The 25,070-nt window shown below is 41.6% G+C and overlaps 2 protein-coding genes across 3 annotated transcripts; one reads left to right on the top strand and one right to left on the bottom strand.

Annotated features, from left to right (window-relative positions):
• The first annotated feature begins 10,018 nt into the window (after positions 1-10,018).
• Positions 10,019-15,674, top strand: LOC133891936 (condensin-2 complex subunit H2-like). Its single transcript, XM_062332653.1, has 11 exons — positions 10,019-10,449; positions 10,822-10,921; positions 12,310-12,413; positions 12,491-12,627; positions 12,715-13,183; positions 13,289-13,464; positions 13,554-13,730; positions 13,823-13,912; positions 14,668-14,769; positions 14,855-15,013; positions 15,089-15,674. The coding sequence occupies exons 1-11, from the start codon at positions 10,266-10,268 to the stop codon at positions 15,419-15,421; spliced, it is 2,031 nt and encodes a 676-aa protein (XP_062188637.1). The 5' UTR covers positions 10,019-10,265; the 3' UTR covers positions 15,422-15,674.
• A 270-nt stretch (positions 15,675-15,944) lies between these two features.
• On the bottom strand, positions 15,945-24,231 carry LOC133893568 (uncharacterized). Of its 2 annotated transcripts, none has more exons than XM_062334622.1 (19): positions 23,498-24,231; positions 22,530-22,998; positions 22,337-22,419; positions 22,086-22,199; positions 21,817-22,005; positions 21,243-21,305; positions 21,018-21,074; positions 20,378-20,488; positions 20,148-20,264; positions 19,972-20,079; positions 19,734-19,881; positions 19,351-19,530; positions 18,377-19,270; positions 18,033-18,274; positions 17,784-17,912; positions 17,359-17,548; positions 16,950-17,178; positions 16,430-16,585; positions 15,945-16,319 (listed from the first exon to the last, which is right to left on the bottom strand). In XM_062334622.1, the coding sequence occupies exons 1-19, from the start codon at positions 24,113-24,115 to the stop codon at positions 16,229-16,231; spliced, it is 4,188 nt and encodes a 1,395-aa protein (XP_062190606.1). In that variant the 5' UTR covers positions 24,116-24,231; the 3' UTR covers positions 15,945-16,228. The 2 variants fall into 2 exon arrangements, with proteins under 2 accessions (XP_062190606.1, XP_062190607.1); XM_062334623.1 differs by having other exon boundaries at positions 19,746-19,881.
• Between the last annotated feature and the right edge of the window lie 839 nt (positions 24,232-25,070).

The following is a 25,070-nucleotide window of genomic DNA, read 5'->3' as shown; positions in this document are numbered from 1 at the left end:
ACTTAAAGTGATCATCCAAGACAATTAAGTACAAGATTAGTGAGTGATTAGTGCTTATATGCCTAGAGAGAGTGTTGCTAGGTGATTGTTTCCTAGAGAGTGGATCAAAAAGTGATCCTAACTTATACCAAGTGGTATGCCGACGTCTTAGAGTCTTAGTGACTTACCGGCAATTTGAGCTGGAGTTGCTCAAGCTTGTCGACCCTCCGACTTGGTGTGGAGTGGCGACAGGACACGTGTATGGGGATGCTGAAGCATCTAGGCCCCTAATTCGTGTTTTTGTAATTAATGACAATATGTTTTTTGTGGACTAACATGTTTGAATAAGTTATGAAAAGGTTAGTCACAAAGATGTTGCCGAGCTAGAAGTTGCATGAGTGGAAAAACATGAAGAATGGCTAGCTCAAGGTAAAAGTATAATTGTAGGGCATTTTCTTTTACCGGTCAACAGAGATTAGAGAAGAAAAATTGACTGGATTGATAGGATATGTGTCGTACTATTAAGAGGGGTTGATGTGTGGTTACTTAAGGTTTTTGTGGTGCCAAATTGCTCAAACTTGCATTTCATATAGAGTTAAAAATTATAGTTTGAGATAATCCGTCGAAAAGACTGCTCTTGGGAGCTTCTTTGTGTTGGTGGTCTGACCGGCCCAGGCGGCGGTCTGACCATTGTATAAAAACCAAAGCAATCTTACTCTTTTAAGAGTGACGGTCTAACCGATGTATAAATTCTTCTCAAAACACTAAGTAAAACTAAGTCTCGGTTTGACCGAGAATCATACAGAGAGTTTTGGGTCCTACAGTCTGACCGTGGGGTCCACTGGTCTGACCACCAAGGTTGTGCCGGTCTAACCGAGAAGGATGGCGGTCTGAGCGCTAGGCTGTGTCAGAATTAATTTTGACCGTTGTTTGTAGCTGTTGTACGGGGGGGGGGGGGGGTTGACCGCCAATGATGCTGCGGTCTGACCGCCACTTGCGTAGAACTGTCAGAACGACAGTAACGATTAGTTTTTGGGTAGAGGGGTATAAATAAGGGCATGGCTGGTTCATTGAATGCATCCCTTGATCCTAGCACATAAATACAACACCTTGACCTATTGCCCTTACTCTCCCTCTCCATTAACTCGGTGATTGCATCTTTGAGAGGTTGAGAGCAACTAGTGCATAATTTCAAAGAGTTTGAGCAATTAGACACTTGTGATCCTTCAAGCAAGCATCATCAACTTATTACTCTTGGAGGTTGCCGCCTCCTAGACGGCTTGAAAGTTGTGGCACCGTCGAGCCCTTCAAGGAAGATTGTGAAGGAGCCACATCGGTGATTGTGAGAGGCTTGAGCACGCCTTACCGTAGTGGTAAAGTGCTTAGCTAGTAGAATCGAGGTTTTGAGTAGTTCTTGTTCATTTCCGGCTTAAGGTCAAGTTGCTCGATATGAGCCCTTCCTTGTGTGGGAATTGAATACTTGATCGAGAAGCAGTTTAAAGCTTGAACTCACCTCAACGTGGATTATGGGTGATCAGCAAATCACCAATACCACGGGAAAAAAAATCTCTTGTATCATCTTTGAACTATTTAGCTTATCATTGAGTTATTTACTTTCATGCAATTTACTTCAAGTAATTTATCTTCCTAGATTATAAATTGTTGCATGTCACCCTAGGTTTGCAAACATCAACTTAGCTCTTAGTTATTCTACTTATTGCTCTAGTGATCCTTAGTTTGTTTTCGTAAGTTTTCTTGATCCCATTAATCTTACCGATATTGATAGGGAAAATTCTCTTGCTAATGCTCAAGCTATGAATGTTCTTTATAATGCTTTAGATCTTAATGAGTTCAATCGCATTTGCAAGCTTAAGACCGCTCATGAAATTTGAGAAAGGCTTAAAGAGATTCATGAAGGTTCAACTATGGTTAAGGATACAAAGCTTTTTGTTTATAAAGGGTAACTTGAGAAATTTACTATGTTGCCAAACGAAAGTATTGAAGAAATGTTTAATCGTTTGAACAACATAATAAATGAACTCAAGGAGTTTGGCATGGATGTTTTCGATGTTGATTTTTCTCATAAGTTTCTTAGAGTTTTGCCTTAACAAATATGATACTATTGTCACTTTGCTTATGAGGTCCAACTTGAAGGAGACAACTCCAATGCAAATCTTGAGTGAAATTCTCACTTATGATATTTTCAAGAAGTCACAAGAGGATCTTCATGATGATGCTAGTGATGCCAAGAAGAAGAATGTCGCATTTAAGGCTCAAGCATGAAGAAGCAAAGATGATCATGAAGAGAGTGATGCTGATGATGAGGATGATGAAGAGATGGCTCTCTTTGTGAGAAAGTTCAAGAAATTTATGAAGAAGAAGAGATATCAAGGTGGATATAGTAAGAAGGAACAATTTTCAAAAGGAAATCCCTTTGAAGAAAGAATATACTTTGAATGTGGCGAAAAAGGCTATATTGCCACAAATTGCAAGAACAAAAAAGAAAAATATTCCAAGAAGAAGAAGGAGAGTGATGGTAAGAAAGTTTTCAAGAAGTACTACAAGAAAAAGAAAGATGGTCAAGCATGCTATGTTGAGTGGGATTTGGATGTAAGCTCAAGCTTCGACTCCGATGATGAGAAGCCATCTCAAAATGGTCTTGCCGGTGTAGACATCAAGGAAGCACCTTCACTCTTCTCCACACCTCATTGTCTTATGGCAAAGGGTGACTCTAAGGTAGACTACAAGTCCTGTGGGAGACATTAGGTGCTAGATAGTGGATGCACTCAACATATGACCGGAAATAAAAGGATGTTCACTTCTATGAGCAATGATGGATTGGAATGTGACAAAATCACATTTGGAGACAATAGCAAAGGAAAGGTAAAAGGATTAGGTAAAATCGCTATCTCAAATGATTTGTCTATCTCAAATGTCTTACTAGTTGAATCCTTAAATTTCAATTTATTATCCGTTGCTCAATTATATGATCTTGATCTTACATGCACTTTTTTTTCCAAATGATGTGATCATATCTAGCATAAAGGAAAATAGTGTTATTTTCAAAGGATTTAGATATGGTAATCTTTATCTAGTTGATTTTTATTCTAATGATGCAAGGCTTATCATATGCTTGTTCACAAAGACATCAAAAGGATGGTTTTGGCATAGAAGGCTTGGTCATGTTGGTATGAATCAACTAAATCGTTTGTTGAAGCATGATATTGTAGTTGAATTGAAAGATGTGAAATTTGATAAGAACAAGCTTGGTAGTGCTTGTCAAGCCAGAAAGCAAGTGGGAAATTCATCCATACAAGAGCTCTATGTCAACTTCAGGACCTTTGGAATTATTACACATGGATTCATTTGGTCCTACTACATATATAAGTATTGGAGATAATGACTATTGTCTTGTCATTGTTGATATTTTTTCTAGATTTGTTTGGGTATTCTTTTTACATAATAAGACTATTGTATTTAACACCTTCAAAAGCTTTGCTAAAAGGGCCGAAAATGAATTTGAGTTCAAGATCAAGAAAGTAAGAAGTGACAATGGCTCCGAATTCAAGAACACAAAGGTTGAGGACTTATGTGATGAAAAGGGTATCAAACATGAATTCTCGGCCAAATACACTCTAGAGCAAAATGGAGTAGTAGAAAGGAAGAATCAAACTCTTATTGATATGGCAAGATCAATGTTTTAGAAATATAATGTTTCGGACAATGGTCCTAACCATACCTGTGCTAGCACTAGCAAGGTGACAAGGAAAGAGGTTTCTGCATCTTGGATTTGTGATAAAATAAAATGGATGTTAGAAATAGACCCAACACTTGGTGCCAAAGAATTGCAGGACATGCTGCAAACTCAATTTACAATTGAGTTGTCATACAACAAGGTGTGGAAAAAGAGGAGGTGTGCACTAAAGGAGCTCCATGGTACTTGTGAGGATAGCGTTAAGATGCTATAGAATTTCAAAGCAGCCATTGAAGCTAAGTGCACAGGGAGCATCATCGAAATTGATTGCAAGAAAGTAAAGGGCAAGATGTTTGTGGCCATACAAGCTTGTGTGGATGGCTTTTTAGTGGGATGTCGGCCATACCTTGGTGTAGACTCCACTCACTTGGCTGGAAAGTACAATGGACAGCTAGCTGCAACAATGGCCATCGATGGGTATAATTGGATGTATGACAAGGAAACAAATGCTAATTGTAAATGTTTCATGACACATTTGAAAATTGCAACTGGCACCCCCCAGGAATGACAATACATATAGATGCTTGCAAGGGGCTTGATTATGGTGTGGCCAATGTGTTTGGTGCAGTAACTGAACACATGGAGTGTTTCAGACACCTAATGACAAATTTTAGAAAGAGTTTCAGAGGAGAAGTGCTGAGATGCATGTGCCTTTATGCGTGGGCTTGAACACCTAAAAGATACCAGAAAATAATAGATAAAATTGCAGAATCATGTCCAAAGGCTGTCACCTATCTCAGATCTCCATAATCACTTATGGTCAAGAGCTCAATTCTCCAAGATTTGCAAGGTGGATTATGTTAATAACAATATTTCAGAATGTTTCAACAATTTGATCAAGGATTTTAAAGATTTGCAAGTAGTAGATCTCATGGATATGATAAGAGTCAAAATAATGGAAAAAGTTGCTACACGATAGTTGATAGTCAATAGGATGAGTGGCCACATCCCACAGAGTATTGCTAATGAGCTGAACATGAAGAGCAGGAACCTTCATTACAACATTACAAAGGCTGGTTTTATGAAGACTGAAGTTTCTGGAGTGAGTAGAGAGGGCTCATCTTGGCGGTATGCAGTTAATCTTCTTCCTCGTACATGCTCATGTGGTCAATGGGATGTATCTGGAAAACCTTGTACTCATGCCATAGCATACATATGCTCTTTGCGAGGCTTGAAAATAGAGTCATATGCGGATGAATATTACTAGTGCAAAGGTTCGAAGACATTTATCAGTTTGAGGTCAACGCAATGAGTGACAAGTCACAATAGCCTACACTGGACCTAGGGTTTTAGATGAGGCCACCAAAACCTGAGCAATCTGCAGGTAGGCCAAAGAAGAAAATGATTAAGAACAATGAAGAGTCAGGAAAGAGGGGCCCATATGAATGCAAAAGGTGCTTCCAATTTGGACATATTGAGAAGGGCTGCAAAAATGTTGCATTAGAACCTGATAAAGACCTGCCAGAACTACCTACTAGGAAGAAGAAGAGAGGAGGCAGTGCATCACAAGAAGAAGCACTTCCAACATAGAAAAGCAGGTAATACATATATGCCACTTCTAGTTTAGCTTTGGCCTAAAAAATAAAAGGGTTTACATGTTTCAATTCTTGACTTTGCAGGAACAAGAAGGGACCAGATGCTACTCCATTATCACCATCAAGTCACGGTCCAATTACTAGGGGAAGGACTACGATGAGTCCAAGTACTATCACACCTTCAGCAGTAACCCAAGATGGAAACCCTCACGCAACAATAGGAAACTTAGGATTTTGATATAGCTTAAGTCCTTTTGCTATCAATTAATGGGGTGATGTAGCCTCATGTCTACGTGAACCTGTAATTCAGTTATGCTTGGACCTGTAAGCCTGCTATTAGTTTGAACCATGTATTTCACTTGCAAACTATGCAAGGCTAGTAATGTTTCTGAACTATTTGAACCATATCTCTATTTTGGATGAAAATTTTGGTCATGTGTGCTCATATTGTTATACGTATTGCATGAAGAATTCAGAAGACCATGAATTAGGCACAATGATATGATATTCAGGATATTTGTCCAAGTACATGAGATAGCAATTTTTACAGCAAAAGCACTTAATATATGCACACATCTCATTATGTTGTCCTTGTGCGTATATGCTCAAAGACTAACTGGAAATACATTACATCAACCCTACATGCATACTCATTGAAAATACTTCATAGCTAATTGCAACGAGTAGAACAACCACTCTAGTAAGCAGAATGTTCATCCTCTCTAAAACATCAACCAATTTGGTCACATCAACACACAAGCTTATGTTCGTGTCCTCCTCCATATCCATGCTTCTATTCTTGGCTTCAGTAAGAGGGGCACCACCTTCCACTACCTTTAGAGCTCAGAGGAATTTCCAATACTGGTCCTCCCAATTGAAGAATTTGCAAACACCGTTAATCTATACCACCCGGAACAAGAAACTTAGAGCTCAATCAAACTAATAAAAGACCCAAATTGGAATAAAATTAGTACCCCATCATAATTTGGGCATTTGTAGTAGACTCTGTCCCGATTCATGTCATTGTTGCAAATCCCTCTGTAGATCTTCACATGGCAATGTAGGCATTGCACTAGAGGGAGAAAGCCACCGATCCCAGCCAAAGATGAAGTCGCTGACCTAGCTACCATAAAGTCTAGAGGGCTTGCAGGAGCTACACGGCAGTGGTGGCGGAGGATGACGGGGGTGAAAGCCAGATGGGCGGCGGCGGGGCTTATGCGACTGGAAGGACGTCGCTTAGGGTTTTTGCTTGGCCATGGCGGATAGAACCAGAGAGGATAAGGCTCACCATGTGTCCGTGCCTTTTGATTCTGATGGAAGAGAGCGGGGGTAAAAATGTCCAAGTAGATGTTGTTAACTCACAAAGTGAACAAAGTAGTAAATTTCTAAACGGCGCAATCTTTCGATGGTACATAAATGAACCGAGATATTTCGATGGTAGATTTCTAAAATGGGGAACTTTGGGTGTCAAGAATCCAAAATTTCCTTGTTTCTATGCGGCTAACTAGATCTGGAGTTGTATAACCTGTAGTTGTGTACTGAGACTATGTCACATATGATCTAAAGCATATTTAATGCATGCCAAAATGTATTCGTACAGGAACTACAATTCTATGCAAGTAGACGTGCCATTCGTATCTCTTTGGCAGCACTACCCTACCCCTCTCTCGATATCACCTATCCTTCCAACACGCCCGACCTCCCTTGCTTTGTTCCGACGGACCCTAGTGTCACTGTGGGTTTTTTTGGGAAGGACAAGGGCATGCTTGTCTTCTCCTCCTCATGCTACCTCTGGTTACATGTAACTGTATTATGGATAATGGCTCGTCAATTGAGTATATCTTGGTAAGTGTAGACAAATGATTGTAATTATGGCAAGTTACGGTGCATGTGAGATTATCGCTATAATGTAAAATCATAAGTATTTTAGGGTATAGGGTTTAGCCGTTTGGCATTGCTAAAGGATTCAAACTAAACATTACTTTATTTTGGCGTTTTAACCAACAGAAAACATGGAGATGTAAAATCTACAACTCCAACTTCCACCCTTGTGCGACATTGGATTTGTTGATGGGACCATATTGCGCTCCTACTCATAACAATAATCTATTTCATTGTAGAATCACACATGATTTGCTATAGAGTAAAAAGGTGGCCTTTGGTATTTCTCCCCGACAATTAGCGAAGAGTTGGAGTAACTTTTTTTTTTTGAATCAAGGAGCTTCATTTACTAGTTTCCAACAAGATTACAATCTAAAAGCAAACACTTTTGTACTGATAGCGGTGCTAAGATAAGCCACTCACCGCTAACCCTAATACAAGATACTTATTTTGCGCAAAAACGCACAACTTTATTACAAACACGATTAGTATAAGAAATAGAAAAATTCAAAACCCTCCTGCTAAGCTCCTTGATATCACCAAGGATTAACGAAATCCCAAACCTCTGTTGCTGAGAGTTGTTCCATAGTTCAACGAGTAATTTGTTGTCTGTATCCATGATCACCCTCGTTACCCCCCTCTGGATAGCGAACAACAAACCATTTTGGCAGGTCATCGCCTCCATTGCTAATGCATTGAGTGCATTCGCATATCAAACAACAGCTACACCATGAAAGTCTCCATACTCATCTCGAAGCACACAATCTGTTGCGCCAGTAGAGTTCTCATAGAACGCACCATCAATGTTGCACTTGATCCATCTTGTAGGAGGCTTCTCCCACATGAGTTGATGAAGTCTCAGCCTCTCAATGCTTGTATGATGGAGTATTTGCCAAACATCAATGTTGTATCTCAGGTCCAATATATTGCCTATCTCATAGACATCACTACCTCACCATGCATTCTCTTGTTTCTTGCCATCCACAGTGTCTACATACCGCACAAGATGATGTTAGCTTCCTGCTTCGGGCGTACCTCATTAAACAACAAATCCGAGCCCATGTCAAAGGGTGAAACTTTGGAAGTTTCACCCCTATAAGCTCATTTTTATAACTCCAAAAACATTTTTGCCACTGAGAAATCTATCAGTACATGTATGATACTTTCCTTCTTAGCCCCACAAACTTCACATAAAGCAACTAGATCAATGTGTCTTTTGTGTAGAATACTGCTTACTGGTAGAAATTCATGAATCACTCTCCGCCAAAAAAACTCTCACCTTAAAGGGAACCTCCTGTTTCTACAAATGTTTCCAAACTTCGGCTGAGGAACCACCCGACAACAACTTGTCATCCCGTTATTATCGAGCTCCCAACAGTAACTTTATGCCGATTTAACAGAGTAAACTCCGTGTATTTCCAGTGACTAGGCCTAGAATCCTCCTCAGCACGACCAATCGTGATTCTCAAAATAGCATTATCATCAAATGGAAAAAACACTTGCCTGATGAGAGATTCATTCCATTGACCACTGGTTGTGCATGAGTTAGCTACAAGTTGCACCTCTTGACCATTAGCTAGTGCAATTGGTGTACCATTGAAATGATTCGGAATCCAACGATCCAACCAAATTTTCGTGGTGTATCCGTTTCCAGTTCTCTTAAACAACCCTTGTTGGAGAACATCGCAACCCACCAATATTGCACGCCACATATGACTTGCATGTTTTTCCTTGTGGCCAAAAGGAAATCATAATTTGAATAATATCTACCTTTCAACACTTGCTTACATAGCGAGTTCGTATTGGTGAGCAGTCTCCAGTCTTGCTTCCCAAGCATTGATATGTTAAACAATTAGAGATCACGAAAGCCCATACCACCATTGCATCTTGGATTGGTAAGATGCTCCCATTTCTGCCAATGAATCTTGTGGCTATCTGCGGAGCTAGCCCACTAGTAGTTGGAGATCATACTTGTCATCTTCTTGCATGTCTCCACTGGGAGTTTGAAGCAGCTCATGGGGTAGGTTGGTACAACTTGTGCCACTGATTTCAGAAGCACTTCCCTACCCGCACAGCTCAAGTACTTCTCGCTCCATCCATAATGAAACCCTTAAGATTGTTCGTCATGTACTCAAAAGCCTCCTTTGAGGACCGCCCTAAAGCTATGGGCAATCCCAAGTACTTCTTAGTCAACGTCTCAGTATGACTATCCAAGCCCTCAAAGATTTTTTGTTTCACAGTATCATTTTGTAGTTGTTATTGAAGAAGACAACCAATTTGTCCTTGTTCATAAGTTGTCCTAATCCTTTATAATAAGAATCTACAATATGTTGCAACAAATCAGTCTCTCTTTAATGATCAACCCCTCTTTGTGATACTTCAAAAATTTAGGGGGAGTGAACACTAACTCGAACTCCTTGGACAAGAACACTGTGCAACTGATTTTAGCATGCAAGAAAGACATTTCACACATAACAGAAAGAGGTAGGGGATATATGATCACCTTGCCAGATGCCTTTTGTCGGTTTGGAATAACTTGCCAGGGAGCCAGGGCACTAATCCACTCACTGAAAGAGAAATACATCAACCATGTCTTTCTCCAACTTGAATTTGGCATTAGCTTCAGGAGCAATGGTGGTAATTTTTTTAAAATATCGGTTGTCGAGATTTATTGTGCCCCTCGGCCATAAATTGAATTTGGACGCTATCCACCGTAGTCTTTATACATGGTGGCTAGTGTATCATACGAGTAGAGATGTACTATCGTGTTAGATTTCACAATAATCGAAAAGTATGGTGCTGTTTTTGAAAAACTCGAACGTTCACTTATCCATCTATCCTCCTGTGGTTCCTAAAATTGCATAACGGACCCTCACCAAAACTTCTAATGCCGCCACCCCAAATCCATCGAGCGGGAGAGCTTCGAAATCCAAATTTCCCCAACCCTCCCTCCTAACCCTAACCCCCTTCTCCTTCCCCCTCCAGGCTTCCGAGTTCCGACTGCCCTCGTCTAGCGCTCAACCTTCCAGAAGCTTCTAAAAACATAGGGTTTCGAACCCCCATTCCACAAAAGATGCTTCCTTGCGCCTAGTAGCCTCGTTGGCCGGGGTGGAGGCATGGCGGACGGCGGCGGGGAGGGGGGCGCGAGCGGAGGGAGGTTCCCGATTCTGCAGGCGAACCGGGAACCCCAGTCGAACTGGGAGGTGGACGTCGCCAAGAGCCTCGAGGAGTACCTCCTCAGGGTCTGCTCCGGGGAGGTCTCCGGCGAGGAAGGGGCGCACTCCGTCAACTTCGCCGAAGGTACGGTGGTGCGGAGGACGAGGTTTCTTGCGGTTTATGCGCAACGTTTCTTTTCAGGGGTCGTTCTATCTATAGGGATTCAGAGAGTTGGATATTGGGAGGCTGGAAATTTTGACATTTTTGTGTTGTTTGATTGTGGATGGAGGACTACGAAGCTGGAACATATGGAATTGTGTGATTTGTGTTTTTGTTCTTTTGCTTGGATAAGAGTTAAAGAAAGCAGCTTCTTTTTAGTTGAATTTTGTTGCTTTCTTCCAAGGTTTCACGGTACTCTAGCCAATCTAAACGGGATTTAGCATGAAAAAGAAAGTTATTTTCTTTTGCAAGCCCCTCGGTTGCCCTGTTAATTCATGGTTTTTTGGTTACGTGCAGCGGCGTTATTGCTCCAGGGATCAGTTCAAGTGTACAGTCGGAAGGTGGAGTATTTGTACTCATTGGTGCTTCATGCATTGGAGTTCCTCTCGCAAAAGAAGTAAGGAAAAAATGATGATGTCGTCAGATTTATCCGTTATGTACTAGGTTGCTTTCTTGGAAATTGTGTGTAATCTTACTATCCAAGTGGGCCTGAATCTGATAGTGTTAAATGCACGCTACAGTTTTGCACACCTTATAAGAGTAGGCTTCCGAAACGTCACAGGGCAGATACACGTTTCAGCGCTTATTTCGGAAACCATAGAAGTTCAAAATAAGGCATTTTTAGCTGAAAGTAAGAGTGTTGAAGCTACGATTGGTGTACCCTTTATAGGAGCCCTGGTGGGGTTTGCCTGTTTCCGTTGATCTTCTCCTTTCGTTCTTCATCCGGCACTTGGGATTGAACTCCACAGTGCCGGACACTTTTTTGGTTTTAAACTTTCTATGTAGCTCATACGCGCTGAACTCAAGATGAATGGCCCAAATCAAACTCCACTCGGTGGATTTGCTCCATGATCCAGGGGCTCAACACCCAACATATTGCTAAATGGATACCTTTCTGTACTTATGCAAGATAGTAATCTAATCATGGTTATTAAGGCATCACCTAGGTTTTGCTTTGGCGTCGAGGCGGTCGGCGGTGACTGCCATGGTGGACGCCTTGCCTACTGTTGCATGGAGAGAGGAAGGAACACATGCACTTAGTTAGAATTGGGCCCCATCCTTGCAAATAGAGCTCATTGCCATCCTCTGGAGCCGAAGGTGATACAGCTGATCCGTCTCACAGGGAAGAAGGGAGAGAGTAGAAGAGATGAGAGGGAAGCGATGATGCAATGGCAGACGGGTGAGCCCAAAGGGTCCTCTCATGGCTCGCGTGCAATCAAATGTCCCATACTGGATCATGTGGGCTTTACACGTCTTCTCCTTTTATCTGCCCTTTTCCTTTATCGTCTGTTCTTCTTTCCAGCATTGACCTTGTCTCCTTCCACATCACCACTGGCACCATCACCTACTCCTTTGCAAGAGGGGATATGGCATTGGCTCGTGGACGCCTGAGGTACCTAGGTGTGTAGGCAGTGGACAGATGCCTCACCTCACCCTACCGCCTTGATAACCTTGAATCCAATACATCTTTTGAACACACTTCAAGTACCCTTTAATCCAATACATCTTTGCAACAATATTTAAGTAGTGAAAAAATTACTGCATGCTCAGATAAAAATCTTGACCGCTCCCAGCCTATAGTACTGCTCGGAGAAAAGCTTTTGATTTCATCAATTGTTCTCCGTACATACAAGAGTGATTTTTTTTATGACTGCCTAGATCAGTGTGATACCTTGGGGTATAATTCAATATTTAAATGATACCTTGAGGTTTTCTCCAATCCTATCACATGCTAATCTTTTCTTATTTAGATACAAATAGTCTAAAGCATTTTAACTATACCAGGCAGGATCAACAGGAAAATGGCTCAGCTCAAGTTGATGAAAACAATCCTAGCACAATTCCCAATGAAGAAGATGATATATTTGTGGGGTTAGATGATGTCCCAGGTAAGTGGACCCTTCACCGAGGCTGCTGCTTTGAATGATATGGAGTTAAGAAGCCTATTTCCTGTTTAAATTACCAGTGGAAGCAAGGACTACTCTGGATAACAGTGTCTATCGAGATGATTTACAAAGAAAAATTGTGAGGCCACCAGCAAATCTGCTGGTGTTTGAAGGAGACTGTCTGGATAGCGAAGCGAGTGAGCTAGACTCATATTTGGTATACTTTATATCTCCTTTACTGCAACTGCAACTGGCCAACGTTTACTGCCGCACTGAAATAGTCATTGTTGTTTATGTATTGCAGTTAGCAACGTGCGATTTTTATGGAGGTTTCCTTCTGCTGGATCCATGTGATGCACCGGCTGTTTTTTACTTTCTGCAAGGAAAAAAATCTGGTAAAGAAAATAGTGTGGCTCATCAAGGCAGCTCTGCGCCTTCTAAAAGCCGAACCAGTGTTTTCACTTCCCCAAATGGAAGATCAGGGGGCACCGGTCGTAGATTGACCCCTGGAAAAGTCCAAGGATGCACCGATCCAACTCAGGAAAACAATCCTGATCAATCTCAAGAAACGAATGCAAATCAAACTCAAGAAAATATCAGTGACTTCAATGTAGATGACAATTGGTCTGATCCTGTTGACCATGGCTCTCCTGATGATGACATGCCTCACCCAGATGATCCAGATGTTGCGGATGATTCTGATGATGAGGATCCATGGGGACCGTTGAATCCCCATGAACCTGGCAACCTAAAGATTAGACCTTACAGGAGAGGTACCGGAAGCTGTTGTTTTCTGGACATGTCTATGTATTTAGTGCCTTATGTTTTTATTTTGACGAATTATGTATTGAGCTGTCTTTCTGATTTGTTTTGAGCAGTAAAAGGTTTTGCCCGGCAGGTTATTGGTGCTCTGAAAAAGAAAACTGTTGCATCTCTATTTCCTATGGCAAAGATGGATGGTGTCATTAGCCCTGAACTAGCGAAATATTTCAAAGTGCAACAGTCTCTGCAGGAGGAACTTCATGCTTCCCAATCGCCCCCTCCTTATGAAAAGGTGCTCAGCATTGTAACATATGTGTCCAAGTCCATTAGGCTTGTCATATCTTTTTGATTTTAGTTTGTTCTCAACCTTGCAACATGCAGCTTATGAGGTCATTTGAATTTGGAGAGCAAGAAAATAGCCACGTGTTTGGAGATTTCAAGGATGACAGTGGACCCAATATTGTAGTAAATGATCACGATGACATTGATGAGCCAGATATGACGAATGATATGTATGACGTGGATGTTGACATTGACATTACAACATATCCTGTCAAGGTTTTTTTTTTTGAGTTTTTAATTGGCTGGTCGGTGTTATCAGTTTTTCAACATTTGGAGTAATATTACATGTTTATTTTACCTCTGTTCAGACTAATGATATACCACCTGATGGGGATCAAGGCACACAGGATACCATGGATGCGCATGAAAGCCTTGATGATTTGTGCCGGTCACATCTGGTAAGTATTTCTCCGTATGCATCTATGCCTCTTTATCTCTTAAATTTTGGTTTGGTGCATGGAGTCCTTTATTTCTTTTGGATATGTGTTTACAAGCATCTTGGTGCCATGCAAGTCAACATGTGGGCACATACATTAGGCGTCCGAATGTGCTTGTTACCCTATTGGACAACAAGCCAAACCACTTTGAACCTCTTTCATCTTTGTCACGTGTCGTAATATTAGACTTTACAGCCAAGTTTCTACAACTGTCTGAAAGAAGTGCAATTGTAAATTTACATGCACAATTCTCTTGCTATGTTGACGCTAAACTAGTTCAACAAAATTATCATGTTGCTGATATATAATGTGTTCTCACTTTTCGTGCGTGCACTGGTTAAAGCTTGCCATTTTGGCGACATGGTAGTGGCCCCCAAATAGATGATCATTAGATCGTTACTGTATGAACAATTAGACGCCCAGCCTGTAATCACAATGACCGATTGCAAAAGCAGAGCTCTCAGCTCTACCAACCAAGCTATGTTCCCCTACCCATGCACATCACATGCACCCGCGCGCGGCACACACACTTAAGCCTCAAAGCACACCTAGAGGATGATCCTTGACAGCTTTTATGATTAGCTAAACTTCTTCATTTTGACTGCTGATTTCCAGAAACTAAATTGCAACTGAGAACTATCTAATTTTGAGCTGTGTCCTCAATTTTATCTTTGCTCTTCAACTTCCAAAACTGACACAGATAATTCTTCGTACAGAATGCTCTCCTTGCCAGCATAGCTGAGGTTGAACAGCAGAGCGAGATGGATGCACGAGTTTCAACATGGAAAGAAAGAATTGAGCATGCCCTGGAAGAGCAGGTTAGTTGGTGGCTTGAACTGATTACCATCCTGCGTACATGAACTTATTTAGCACTCACCACTACTACGTTTTGTGCCTTCTCAGGATAAAAACCCACCTTTTGATATTGGCTCATACGGAGAACAAATCCTTGACACACTTTCATCAAGAACTGATAATACAGGGATTGCAGCTTTTAGTGAGATTGTTAGTGGCAGACCAAAGTACGAGGTTGCAAGAACATTCTCCGCCCTTCTCCAGCTGGTAACCCCCTTTTCTCTTCCAGTTTCATAATCTGGGGCAAACCCCAAGCATTTCTGAGCTTCGTTCTTGTTCCAGGTGAACGGCAGGAGTGTTGATCTGGACAAAGGACAGGCCACGAATGCGTTGGTGTGCTACACAGCTGACAATCCATTCCGTGCAAGGCTAATCGGTCCCAACCGAAGGCCAGAAATGGAGGCACGCTTTGCCCGGAAGCGAGTCAAGTTACCTCTGCAAAATTGCGGCGAAGGCGGCGAATCCTCTCCAGCGCAACAAAAGTCCCCCAAGAAACAGTTGCATAGAAATGGCAAGGTTCCTGTCAAGGCAGCAATCAGGTTGACTCCTGATGGAAAGCGAAGGCGAAGGTCAGCGCAACTAGTGCAGTCAATCAATCTTGAATCCAGCGGATAATGGCAGACTGACTCATGGCCATTTCAACTGGATTTTTTTAGTATTGTTGTAGCCGGCTTGATAGAGAGGGTGTACATGTACTGTAAGTTATGACTTTAGGACTACTAGATAGAGGGTGTACATGTACTGTTATGTATGTATGGTATCCGCCCCAAATGTAATGTTAATAGGGCAAGATTTCTTTACAGACTTGCCCTTTTATATCGGGACAACATTGGCAGGTGTTCCATTCTAATTCAATAAACTAGCTCGTTGCTGGGGTGGTTTACTGTCTTCAAAACTGAATTGTGGCATCACCCCTTTCACAAACTATTGCTACCTAAAGGCTACGCCCTCTCACAAACAATAGACAAACTTGAAAATTCATAATACTTTCAATCTTTTTATAAATTTATTTCAAGAACCGTTTTGCGAATCAAGTTCTGTCAGTATTACACATTCAAAAGCAGGCATAAATGGTAAGCGTTAAGTGATAGGTAAGCAATAGTCCACGCGCGTGCGTGAGGGAGCGCAGCACAAGGCGAGCCCACAAGAACATGTATTTCTCTGTGTTTCCAATCAGAAGGCAGTTAATCCTATGATTAACACATCAAGCCTATGATTCTCACACCAGTCACAAAACAAACCACACACCAAAGGCTACATCGGCTACAGAACTCAGCCCACACTACAAGCTCGTCGTCGTGGCTATTAACAAGATTTCTACCTTCGCACCATAATCATTTCTAGTAACAGGAAAGACCTTCTAAGACTAATGACTGTACTGTAAAACGCCAGATTAGCCTTTCAGTTAGCCGTATCGCCGCGTTAATGATCACTAGTCAGGAGATTATAGAGCGTGGCGGCCTCCCCAAGGCGCCGCAGATTGTTCTCCTTCACGGCTCCGGTGCGGCCATTCCTTGCAGAAAGAAGAGAAGCCCGTTCAGTGGACGGAACATCGGCGGCCGGGGTAGTTCAGTAGGGAAAACTAGTTCAATATTGTATGTCTTAGGGGTGTTCTGCGTTCACCTCTTGTCGAGCTCCACCTTCTTCTCGAGGTCCTGCACCAGATTGCGCAGCCTCCTTGTGTGGTACTGCAGTGTTCGGGCGGTTTCATGGCCTTCCTTGGATTCACAAAACTTCTTCAGAATATCAGCTGCGATGAAGAACCCGTCTTTTTTGTTCCTGAGTATATCAACCCACAAGAGAATGAACTTGTTTTTTTTAAAAACACAGCTTATGATACAGCTATAAGTGTCTAATGCTAAGAAATCAACAAGTTCAAAGCCATGTCGATTCTCAATCTACCATGTTCAAGGTAAATGATTGTGATACGCAGGCACGAAACGGGAAAGATGGGGGCATGAATAGAACAACAGGCCTCGCTTACAAACATGAAGTTTTACAGGTGAGGACACTAACTTCAGCTGAGCTTCTATTTGGAGGATATCCAAAAAATGCTTGCAACGATGCGAATGTGATAGCATAAACTAACCAGGCAAGTTAAACGAAGTTTGATCAGTTGAGCGATGTATACTACGAATCATACCTGAGCAACTCATGGAAGATGATTTCAACTGATTCTGGATTGTTGACTAGCACCATCCTAAGATGATTCGGATAGTGTGCAATGTTCCTGAGAGAAAGGAGCACTTGCTTCAAGACTTCCTGGTCAGGGATCCCACGGTTCAGCAAATGGATTTGCTTGAGCAAAATGTCTACAGCACCAGCATTGACTAGTGTTTCGCAGCACTTCTCGGAATACTCTGTAGCAGTACCTGCAGGAGAAAAGGTACGTATAACCTCTCAGCTCTTGAATCAAGTGCGTAGACAATGATAAAGGATCACAAAACAGTAAGGTGCCAACGATGTTGTTGCCAAGAACATTGCAGTCTAATAGCATATGATGAATCTAGGTTGGAGAAAAATTTGAAAAGGAAACATAACAATGTATTTACTTAGTGTTGCGCAAGTTTGTCGAATGCTGCTTATGCTCCGACAGCGAAGAAGCTGCGACAGTGCAGCCACCAGTCTGTTGATCAGGCGCATGCTATCATCAACTTGTGCAGAAGACTTCAGTAATCTAGACCTTATATCAGTAACTTCTTGCTTCGAAGCTTTCCTCACAAGGTAGGCTTTAACATAGGACTGCAACAATCAGTTAGTTGAATGTCAATGGATAAAAGATGCAACTTTGTAATTACAGCTGTTTATGCTATAAGAAAGTATCATGTTCGCATCTGGAATCTCAATAGATGTAAGGAACCAAGTATTGAGCTGCATATATCCAACTAGTGAAAAGAAATGTTCTGACACCAGACAGGATCCTCTGGCACTCTAGTGTACCTATATAACTATCATATCATTAGTAGTTGGTTGATACCTGAATTGTAGTAATACGTTTCCTATTTCTAATTGCAGCTTGTCGTGCTATCCAACCACGAAAATGAGCTTGGATAACAATCACAGATTTCTTCCTTGATTCAAGAAACAAATGTTTTCTCCACCATCTCTGCAAATAGACTTGTCAGATCAACTCTTTTCACGCTTAAATGATACGATCCAGTCTAAAAGCAATTAAAAAATAGGGATACTATCCAGTCTAGGCGCAATAGAAAAATAGCACACATACTTGAATGATGTTGATGCAACAGAAAACTCGATTTAGTTGTTTCCGAGCCAACCAACCACGGACAAAAGATTGAATTGAGATCACTGATGTTCTGATGGACTGATGCAGCAGGAACTTCCTCCACCATCTTTGTAGCCTTAAGACTGAATGTAGCACAATTTTCAACTCAAGGCTTTGATGACATTTTTTGTGTTGACTTTGGTCAAGTACACAAAGTCTTCTGTAGGTTTGCAGCGAAGAACCTGTATAAGTAATACCGGTTAATATGCAACAAAAATATATCATTCCTTTTGGAGAATGTGCAACAAAACATATCAAGAGCCATGTTAGGTGTACATACTAACCTAACAGTCTCTTTCTAGCTAACCATCCCCTGACAACTTGTTGAATCAGTATTGCAGCAAGCCGGCGCCGCTGAAAAGCCCGGTGGTACAAGAATAGTCTTGTTGAGGTCTGGATTGCTATGATAGCCTGAACTTGCCTTGTGAAGCACTTGCGCACTGATAAACCCCGCCAGTGGCTCTGGATTTTGATTGTAGCAGCTACCCTTAAGTTTCTGTTGTGCAAGAATCTTCTATATGCAGATTGTATCCTTTGAACAGCCACTACTTCCTTGAAAACTGGGAAATCGATCCAGGTAGACACTGGCTGTTCATGCTTGAAGAAAGTTCGAGATAAAATTTTGCCACCGCAGTCCACGTCATCCTCGCACACAAGCTTAGTGGCTGAAACTACGTTGGAAGTCTCAACCTCACACAACTGACAGCTAACGGTACTTATACGGCTACTCTCAAACATACTCAGAAGAGGACTTGGACGATCTATACAGTCACGCCCACTTTTGCACAGCTGAATGGCTGAAGTTACAGGATTGCTCGGTTTATCGCTAAGCTGCAGTGGAGTGGCTGAATCTAGACAGTCAATGGCATCAAAACAAAGATGAGGAGCAGCAGAAGCTCTGAGTGTATCCACACGCTCGCAGTGCTGCGAAGGAGTGGCTGAAGCTATGGTTTTATCCTGACCACTGCGTTGCTCCAGAGGGGCAGGAGCAATACAATTAGTTTCGGATGGAGTTGTAGTTTCCAAGAACTCATGCCTTTTGAAAGGCTCATTGTTATCGTGGCTTTTTCTTCCTCTAATCCAAATCCTTACAGCCTGCTGAATCATAATTGAAGATTTTCTCATCTGCACAAATCTACGCCTTTCTATTATGAAAACAAAATGTCTGTTGTAGTTTCCTGTAAGGAAATAGACACCAACAATGTAGTAGGTACAAAATTGATGCATAAATCATGGTGAATTAGTAGGGAAAATGTACCATGTGCTTTCCAGGGAGTAGAGGCAGCAATAGCTAGACAGCTACGATTCCTTTTCATGATAACAGCTGACCAAGCTCTGAGAGCACCTTGCAGGATAAATATTGCCTTCTTACGCTTACAATATTTATTCTTTGCAATAATACTTCTGGCATGAGTCTGTATAATAGTTGCAGCCCACTCTAGAAAAAGAATAAGACGGATTTCACTAGATTGCAGAAAATTCTTGTGTTAACAGAATGGTTAGATATGGTTAAAGAAACCATGGGAATTCACAAAACAACAATGCTGTGTAGGGCAATGGAGTATAACATATCACAACAACATTACGCAAAAAAAAAATTCAGCAGAAAAAGTTTGCAACCAAAAGAGATGAAGGACAAACCCTGGTTGGTACCTGAACCATCTTTGTTATTCGTCCGAGGAGATTGATACTTCACATCATCCTCTCCTCGACATCTACACCTAGCGGAAATCTTAGTCTCCGGGCTTTGGTGGTCCAACCTCATATTGATAAAATTCTTTAGTTGATCCTATATAAATCAAAGAAGATGCTTCATGTATGTTAGAACAGGACTTTAACACAAGGATGGAAAACTTGAAAGTGATGAAACAAATATTACCAATCTTTTGTCATTAGTCAGATATGAAGATAGGAATGCAAGCAAAAGTATTGCACTCTTTTCATCAAATAATACATCATCAGCTAGGATACTGCTAGCTGGAATATCCTGCATATTGCAGAAAAAAGTTTGAGAAACAGAGTACTCCTTGTGCAAACAAACAAACAAATCACTACCTGAAGAAAGTCTGCAAGCACTTTCCCCATCTTGCTGGATGGACAGCTGGCGATATCAGTAATAGTATCAAGTTCATGACTGGTGAACAATTCCTTTCGACATCCACTTAGTGTGTCCTAAAAGTAACAACCAACAGAAAAGATGAGCACATAGGAAGCGAAGTGGCACATAAAGATGGTGTGATTACAGTGCAAATAAAACATGTAAACTTATGAAAGTTAAGGAGAACCTTGAGAGGAATAATATCAATGTCCAAATAATAGTTGATGAGGCAGTTCAGTGCTCTCCTGTCAAACTGAGATGGAATTTCAACTTTCATGCCATTTTTTGAGCATATCACCTGTAAAAGAACAAAGGAAAAAACACACATACATAGCAATTAGACAAATAAACGCAAGATTGGAAGTTTAACATCACACAAGTTGAAAAATAGTAAGCTCAAAAGGATCCCAATTCAATTAGTTAGTTAACATGGAATCAATGATGTAACTGTGTGATCTTTGAGCTTGCAACTTAATGAGGCATTGAATCCCATCAGCATTAAACGTAATTATAAGATGTGGAACATGGAAACCCAAACATGAGTATTTTCAACAGAAAGGAAGCAACAATGCCAACAGACATTTTACAAACAAAAGAACACTTAGAAAATATGTATATAACATGTCAGTCTTTTCGCAAGCATAGGACAGCTGTTTACAGCCTTCCCACTTAGTCATGGTTGTTTGCTAACAGCTGACAGTGACAACTAATGCATATATCCTGTCAAATAACCAAATCAATGAAGTACGAAAATTACCGTTGGACTCATACATGTGGTGAGCACGTAATTATGTAAGCAACAGAAAGAAAACAAAAGGAACCCTTACCTGAACCCAATCGTAAAGCAAGCCAATGTGTGACTTGCTCTCAGAAATTAGTTGTTCCTGACACAAAAGAAATAGAACCCATCATAAAAATAATTAACAAAAGTCTCCGATTAAACTGATAAATAAAGAAGCAAACACATAGGATTAAATTGGTACGGTGAAGCACTTGTCCCATTCTGCCCACACATTCGAACTGTTGAAGACTATGATGAATAAATCACTCACCGTTAGTACTTTTAGCCTGGTCACTTCCTGAGCTAGTGAAGTTGTGTTTGCTAACAAGGGTAGCTGTGCAGGAGCAAAAGATCACGAGAGTTAAGAGCGACAGGTCAATTATTCCAGAACATGATATTTTAAGGCCCAACACATCCACCTGAATGAGTTAAATGATATCATTGCCTTGACAAAACCATTCATTTAGTTTACAGACTCCGCAGCATCTCATAGAACCATTGTATGAGTGTTTACAACATAATTTACTAATTTAACGTGAGAATAGGCACTAGGATGAGGATACTAAAGCATACACATAACCACTAAGTAGCAAGCCTCTACCGCAACCATTATGATTTAGGCAAGTAAAAGTTGTCAGAGATTATTTAGATTGAGAAGGCGTAGTACTAAAAGTTTAGCAAATTCCTACTATAATTGTACTTTCTGCAGAGAGTAAAAAATCCACTAATAAACATTAAGCAATCTAGAATACCAGATCTTTGAGACAAAGAAAGGTGTATGTAACAATAGAAAACTTTTGACAGGAGTAAGGAAGTCCCTAACAAGTTTATATTGACTGTTTGACCTGCATATGGATGAACACATTCCACAGCAATGAAAGAATAAGCTCCTTATCCCCAGTAGCAATGTCTTCAGCCGAAATTGTGACTCCATCAGAATCAGATAATGGAACCCCAGCTTGCTTGATATACTGTATAGCTACGGTGCAATTATGCAACTTCTTCTTATGTGTATCTGAAGGAGCAGTCACTTTCTGAAATACAGCATGTTTGCATTGTAAATCAAATGGCAATAGCATCTGACTGATTAATATAGCAAAAAAAGATATCATACCAAAATAATTGATGCATCAGAGAGCAGCAGCTGAACAACTCTACAAATAATTATGCCATCTTGGAGATCCTCAAATAGACTCCTTATAGTGAAATCATACTCTGACAGAGCAGGCTGGTAGAGAAAAGAAATTAGAACAATCCCAAATATCCAAATAAGTTTTTAAATTATACCATTTCCGGAAGAAAATTGTAGTACCCTAAAACACAAAAAAAGAAGGTTCAGCACAGTAATATAGACAATCAGGATACCTGTTGATAACTCAGTTTATATCCCATAGTTGCGAGGTGAATCAGGAGGTCACCTTCTCCATGCATGGCCTCCCCCAAAGACTCTACAATTCAGTAACCAGTCAAAGAAGAGAATAGAATCTGAATAGAGCACATGCACGTCCACAAGGAAAAATAATCAAAAGCGGATGGATTCAGCTATAGCCTATATTACCCTGAATGATTTGCCGACTAGATTTTATTTGGTCTTGGTGATAAAATAAAAGAGGGGATCCACCATCAAGGCCATCAATTCCGGTTTCGCCAGGTAGAGCACTTTCTATTTTAGCTCTGTCCAGTGCGGCAACAAGCAGAAAAATTCTTTTCAGTATTATATTGCCTAACGGTTCACTATAACCCTGTCTGTGGAGCCCTTGTGCCACCTTATTATGAGCAGAGGATTTTGCAGTCATGATTTGACCAAACATCTGCTTCTCCAGAATAAGTTTTAGAAAAGGAACCTCCTTGTCCTTTTTCCCTGATCCATTCGGCAGCAGGGAATCACCCCCAAGGACAATATGCAAGCCAATCCTGAGCCACTCTGGATTGTAACACATGAAAATTCTGATTGCTTTCTCTTTGAGCCTAAGGTCAGTAACAAGAGGGCAATGTGCTTTCATCTTCAGTCTACCCTCATCGATGTTCTGAAAAATAAAACATTAACAATTAGAGCATCAATGGTGCTGCTGTGTAATGTAGGCTGAAAATTTAATGTTTAAGGTACTCTAGGTTCATTTAAAAAACAAGAACTGCATGCAAATTTAGAGTAGAGATACTAAAGAAATCAATCTTAATTTTTAGCATTAAATCCTTTACACGGGACAAACAGCAAGTGCTTTTACAGATAACAAAGAGATGCACAATAAGGCAATATATAACGTGCCATATCCAACTTACCCAATCGTTCCATATCTCATGTGTTGTTTTGCAAGACGAGGAGCTATACTTTGACAAATCTATAACTACAGAACCTTAACAGGCCACTAGAACAAGACCAATTTCAATTTACAATGCCCAATTCACCAAATACAATCCAGAAGAGGGTATTTCCAATTCACATATCCTAACCTGACAAACCCAAAATTAGTACGCCACCATTTTAAATTTCGAAGCCTCTACGGTAAATCCTAGAAATTTTCTCACCTTGCAAATTTGGTACATCATGACGAGCACCTCCTCGCACGCGTCCTTGCTCATGTGCCTCCCCATCCTCTCCGTAACATCATCCAGGCTGCAAGCCTCCCTCAGAGAATCCCTTAACGCGGCCGCCATAACTGGCGTCATTCCTTTCCTCCTCTCCCCGCGGAGATCACCACCACGGCGCCTCTTCGGGCTGCGCCCCCCATTCGCCCGCTCTCCATCGAGCGCGTCGCGCTTACCCGCAGCGCAGGGCTGGGAGGCGGCGGAACCAGTGGCAGGTGAGCAGCCGCAGGCGGAGGGGTCGCGGAGGAGGAGGGAGAGCCATGACGAAGCGGATGCGGCGAAGGTGCGGAGGGCGCGCTCGCCGCCGGACTCGGCGCGGCGGGCGGAGCGCAACTGGTCGGCCTCGAGCGCGCGGAGGCGGCGGCCGAGGGGCGTTGGGGTCGGTGCGCCGGCGCCGGGCCTCCGGCGGCGGAGTGGCGTCGGAGTGGGAGCCTGGAGCGGGGTTTTGGAGGCGGCGAAGAAGAGCGGGGAGGCGGGTACGGGTTTGGGGCTAGGTCTCGGGGCGCGGAGGTTGGAGAGGTCGCGGAAGGGGGAGTCGGCGGGCTCGCGGCGGTTCATGGCGGCCTGGGAGGGAGGATCTAGAAGGTTCGGGAGCGTGCGGGGAGGGCGTCCATGCGTTGGGGAAGGGTTCGAGAGGAGCGAGGATCCGAGGGGTCGTCGGGTTCGAATGATTGCCGTGTCTGGCGCTTGAGCGGGAAGTTATTGGTGGAGGCCAAACGGTTGGATTTCGAAAATCGAAACTACACGCTCCTGTGGTGGACCTCAGCCCTCGATCTATTGTGCACCCGTCCATTTCAGTTTTTTCGATATTTAAAATCAAGGACCTAAAATCAGTGAATAATTTTAATGGATATTATAGGACCGAAGGTGGTGACTAGAGGGGTGAATAGGTGTCTCAACAATTTCTTACAAAATAGATGATATTCTCATATTTTTAATCACCCAACGTACCTTAAAGCTTGAGCGGAAGCAAAATACTCAGAGAGACAAAGTGAGATGAAAAGTTTTAAAGCAATATGACTCCAGGGATAGAATATGAACCATATATTCTATTCAAAACTATTATACGTGTCTTTGTGCTCAAAAGCTCGTAACTTTGAAGATAAACGAAACGGAAACAAGATCATTAAGCAAGTAAACTCTCCAAGATGATGGTCTAGAGGCAAGGAAATTCAATACCCCATCATATATGCATGTGTATATGAATTCTATACCTCTAGCATAAAAAAATCAACTTCCCAAAATATTGAAATTACATCTAAACTTACAAGGGAACCAATAAAAGAAAACTGGAAGGAGGAGAATTCAAACATATGCAAAAACTTAAATTTCATTATTCAAAGAGGTCAGTCCAATGCTACCTCTCAAAACTCTTATATATTACAAAGGCTAAATACTCATCTCTCTTCTAAAACTCTAACACAAAGCTCTCATATGGATAGCTCAAAAGGGGTGGTTTTCTAACCAGCAAAACCTCTCTATTTATAGTCTAGGAAATATGACCCCTAAGTTT

Source organism: Phragmites australis, chromosome 15 (assembly GCF_958298935.1).
Source record: "Phragmites australis chromosome 15, lpPhrAust1.1, whole genome shotgun sequence".
Lineage (NCBI taxonomy): Eukaryota > Viridiplantae > Streptophyta > Magnoliopsida > Poales > Poaceae > Phragmites > Phragmites australis.
This window is presented reverse-complemented; position numbering and strand designations above follow the sequence as displayed.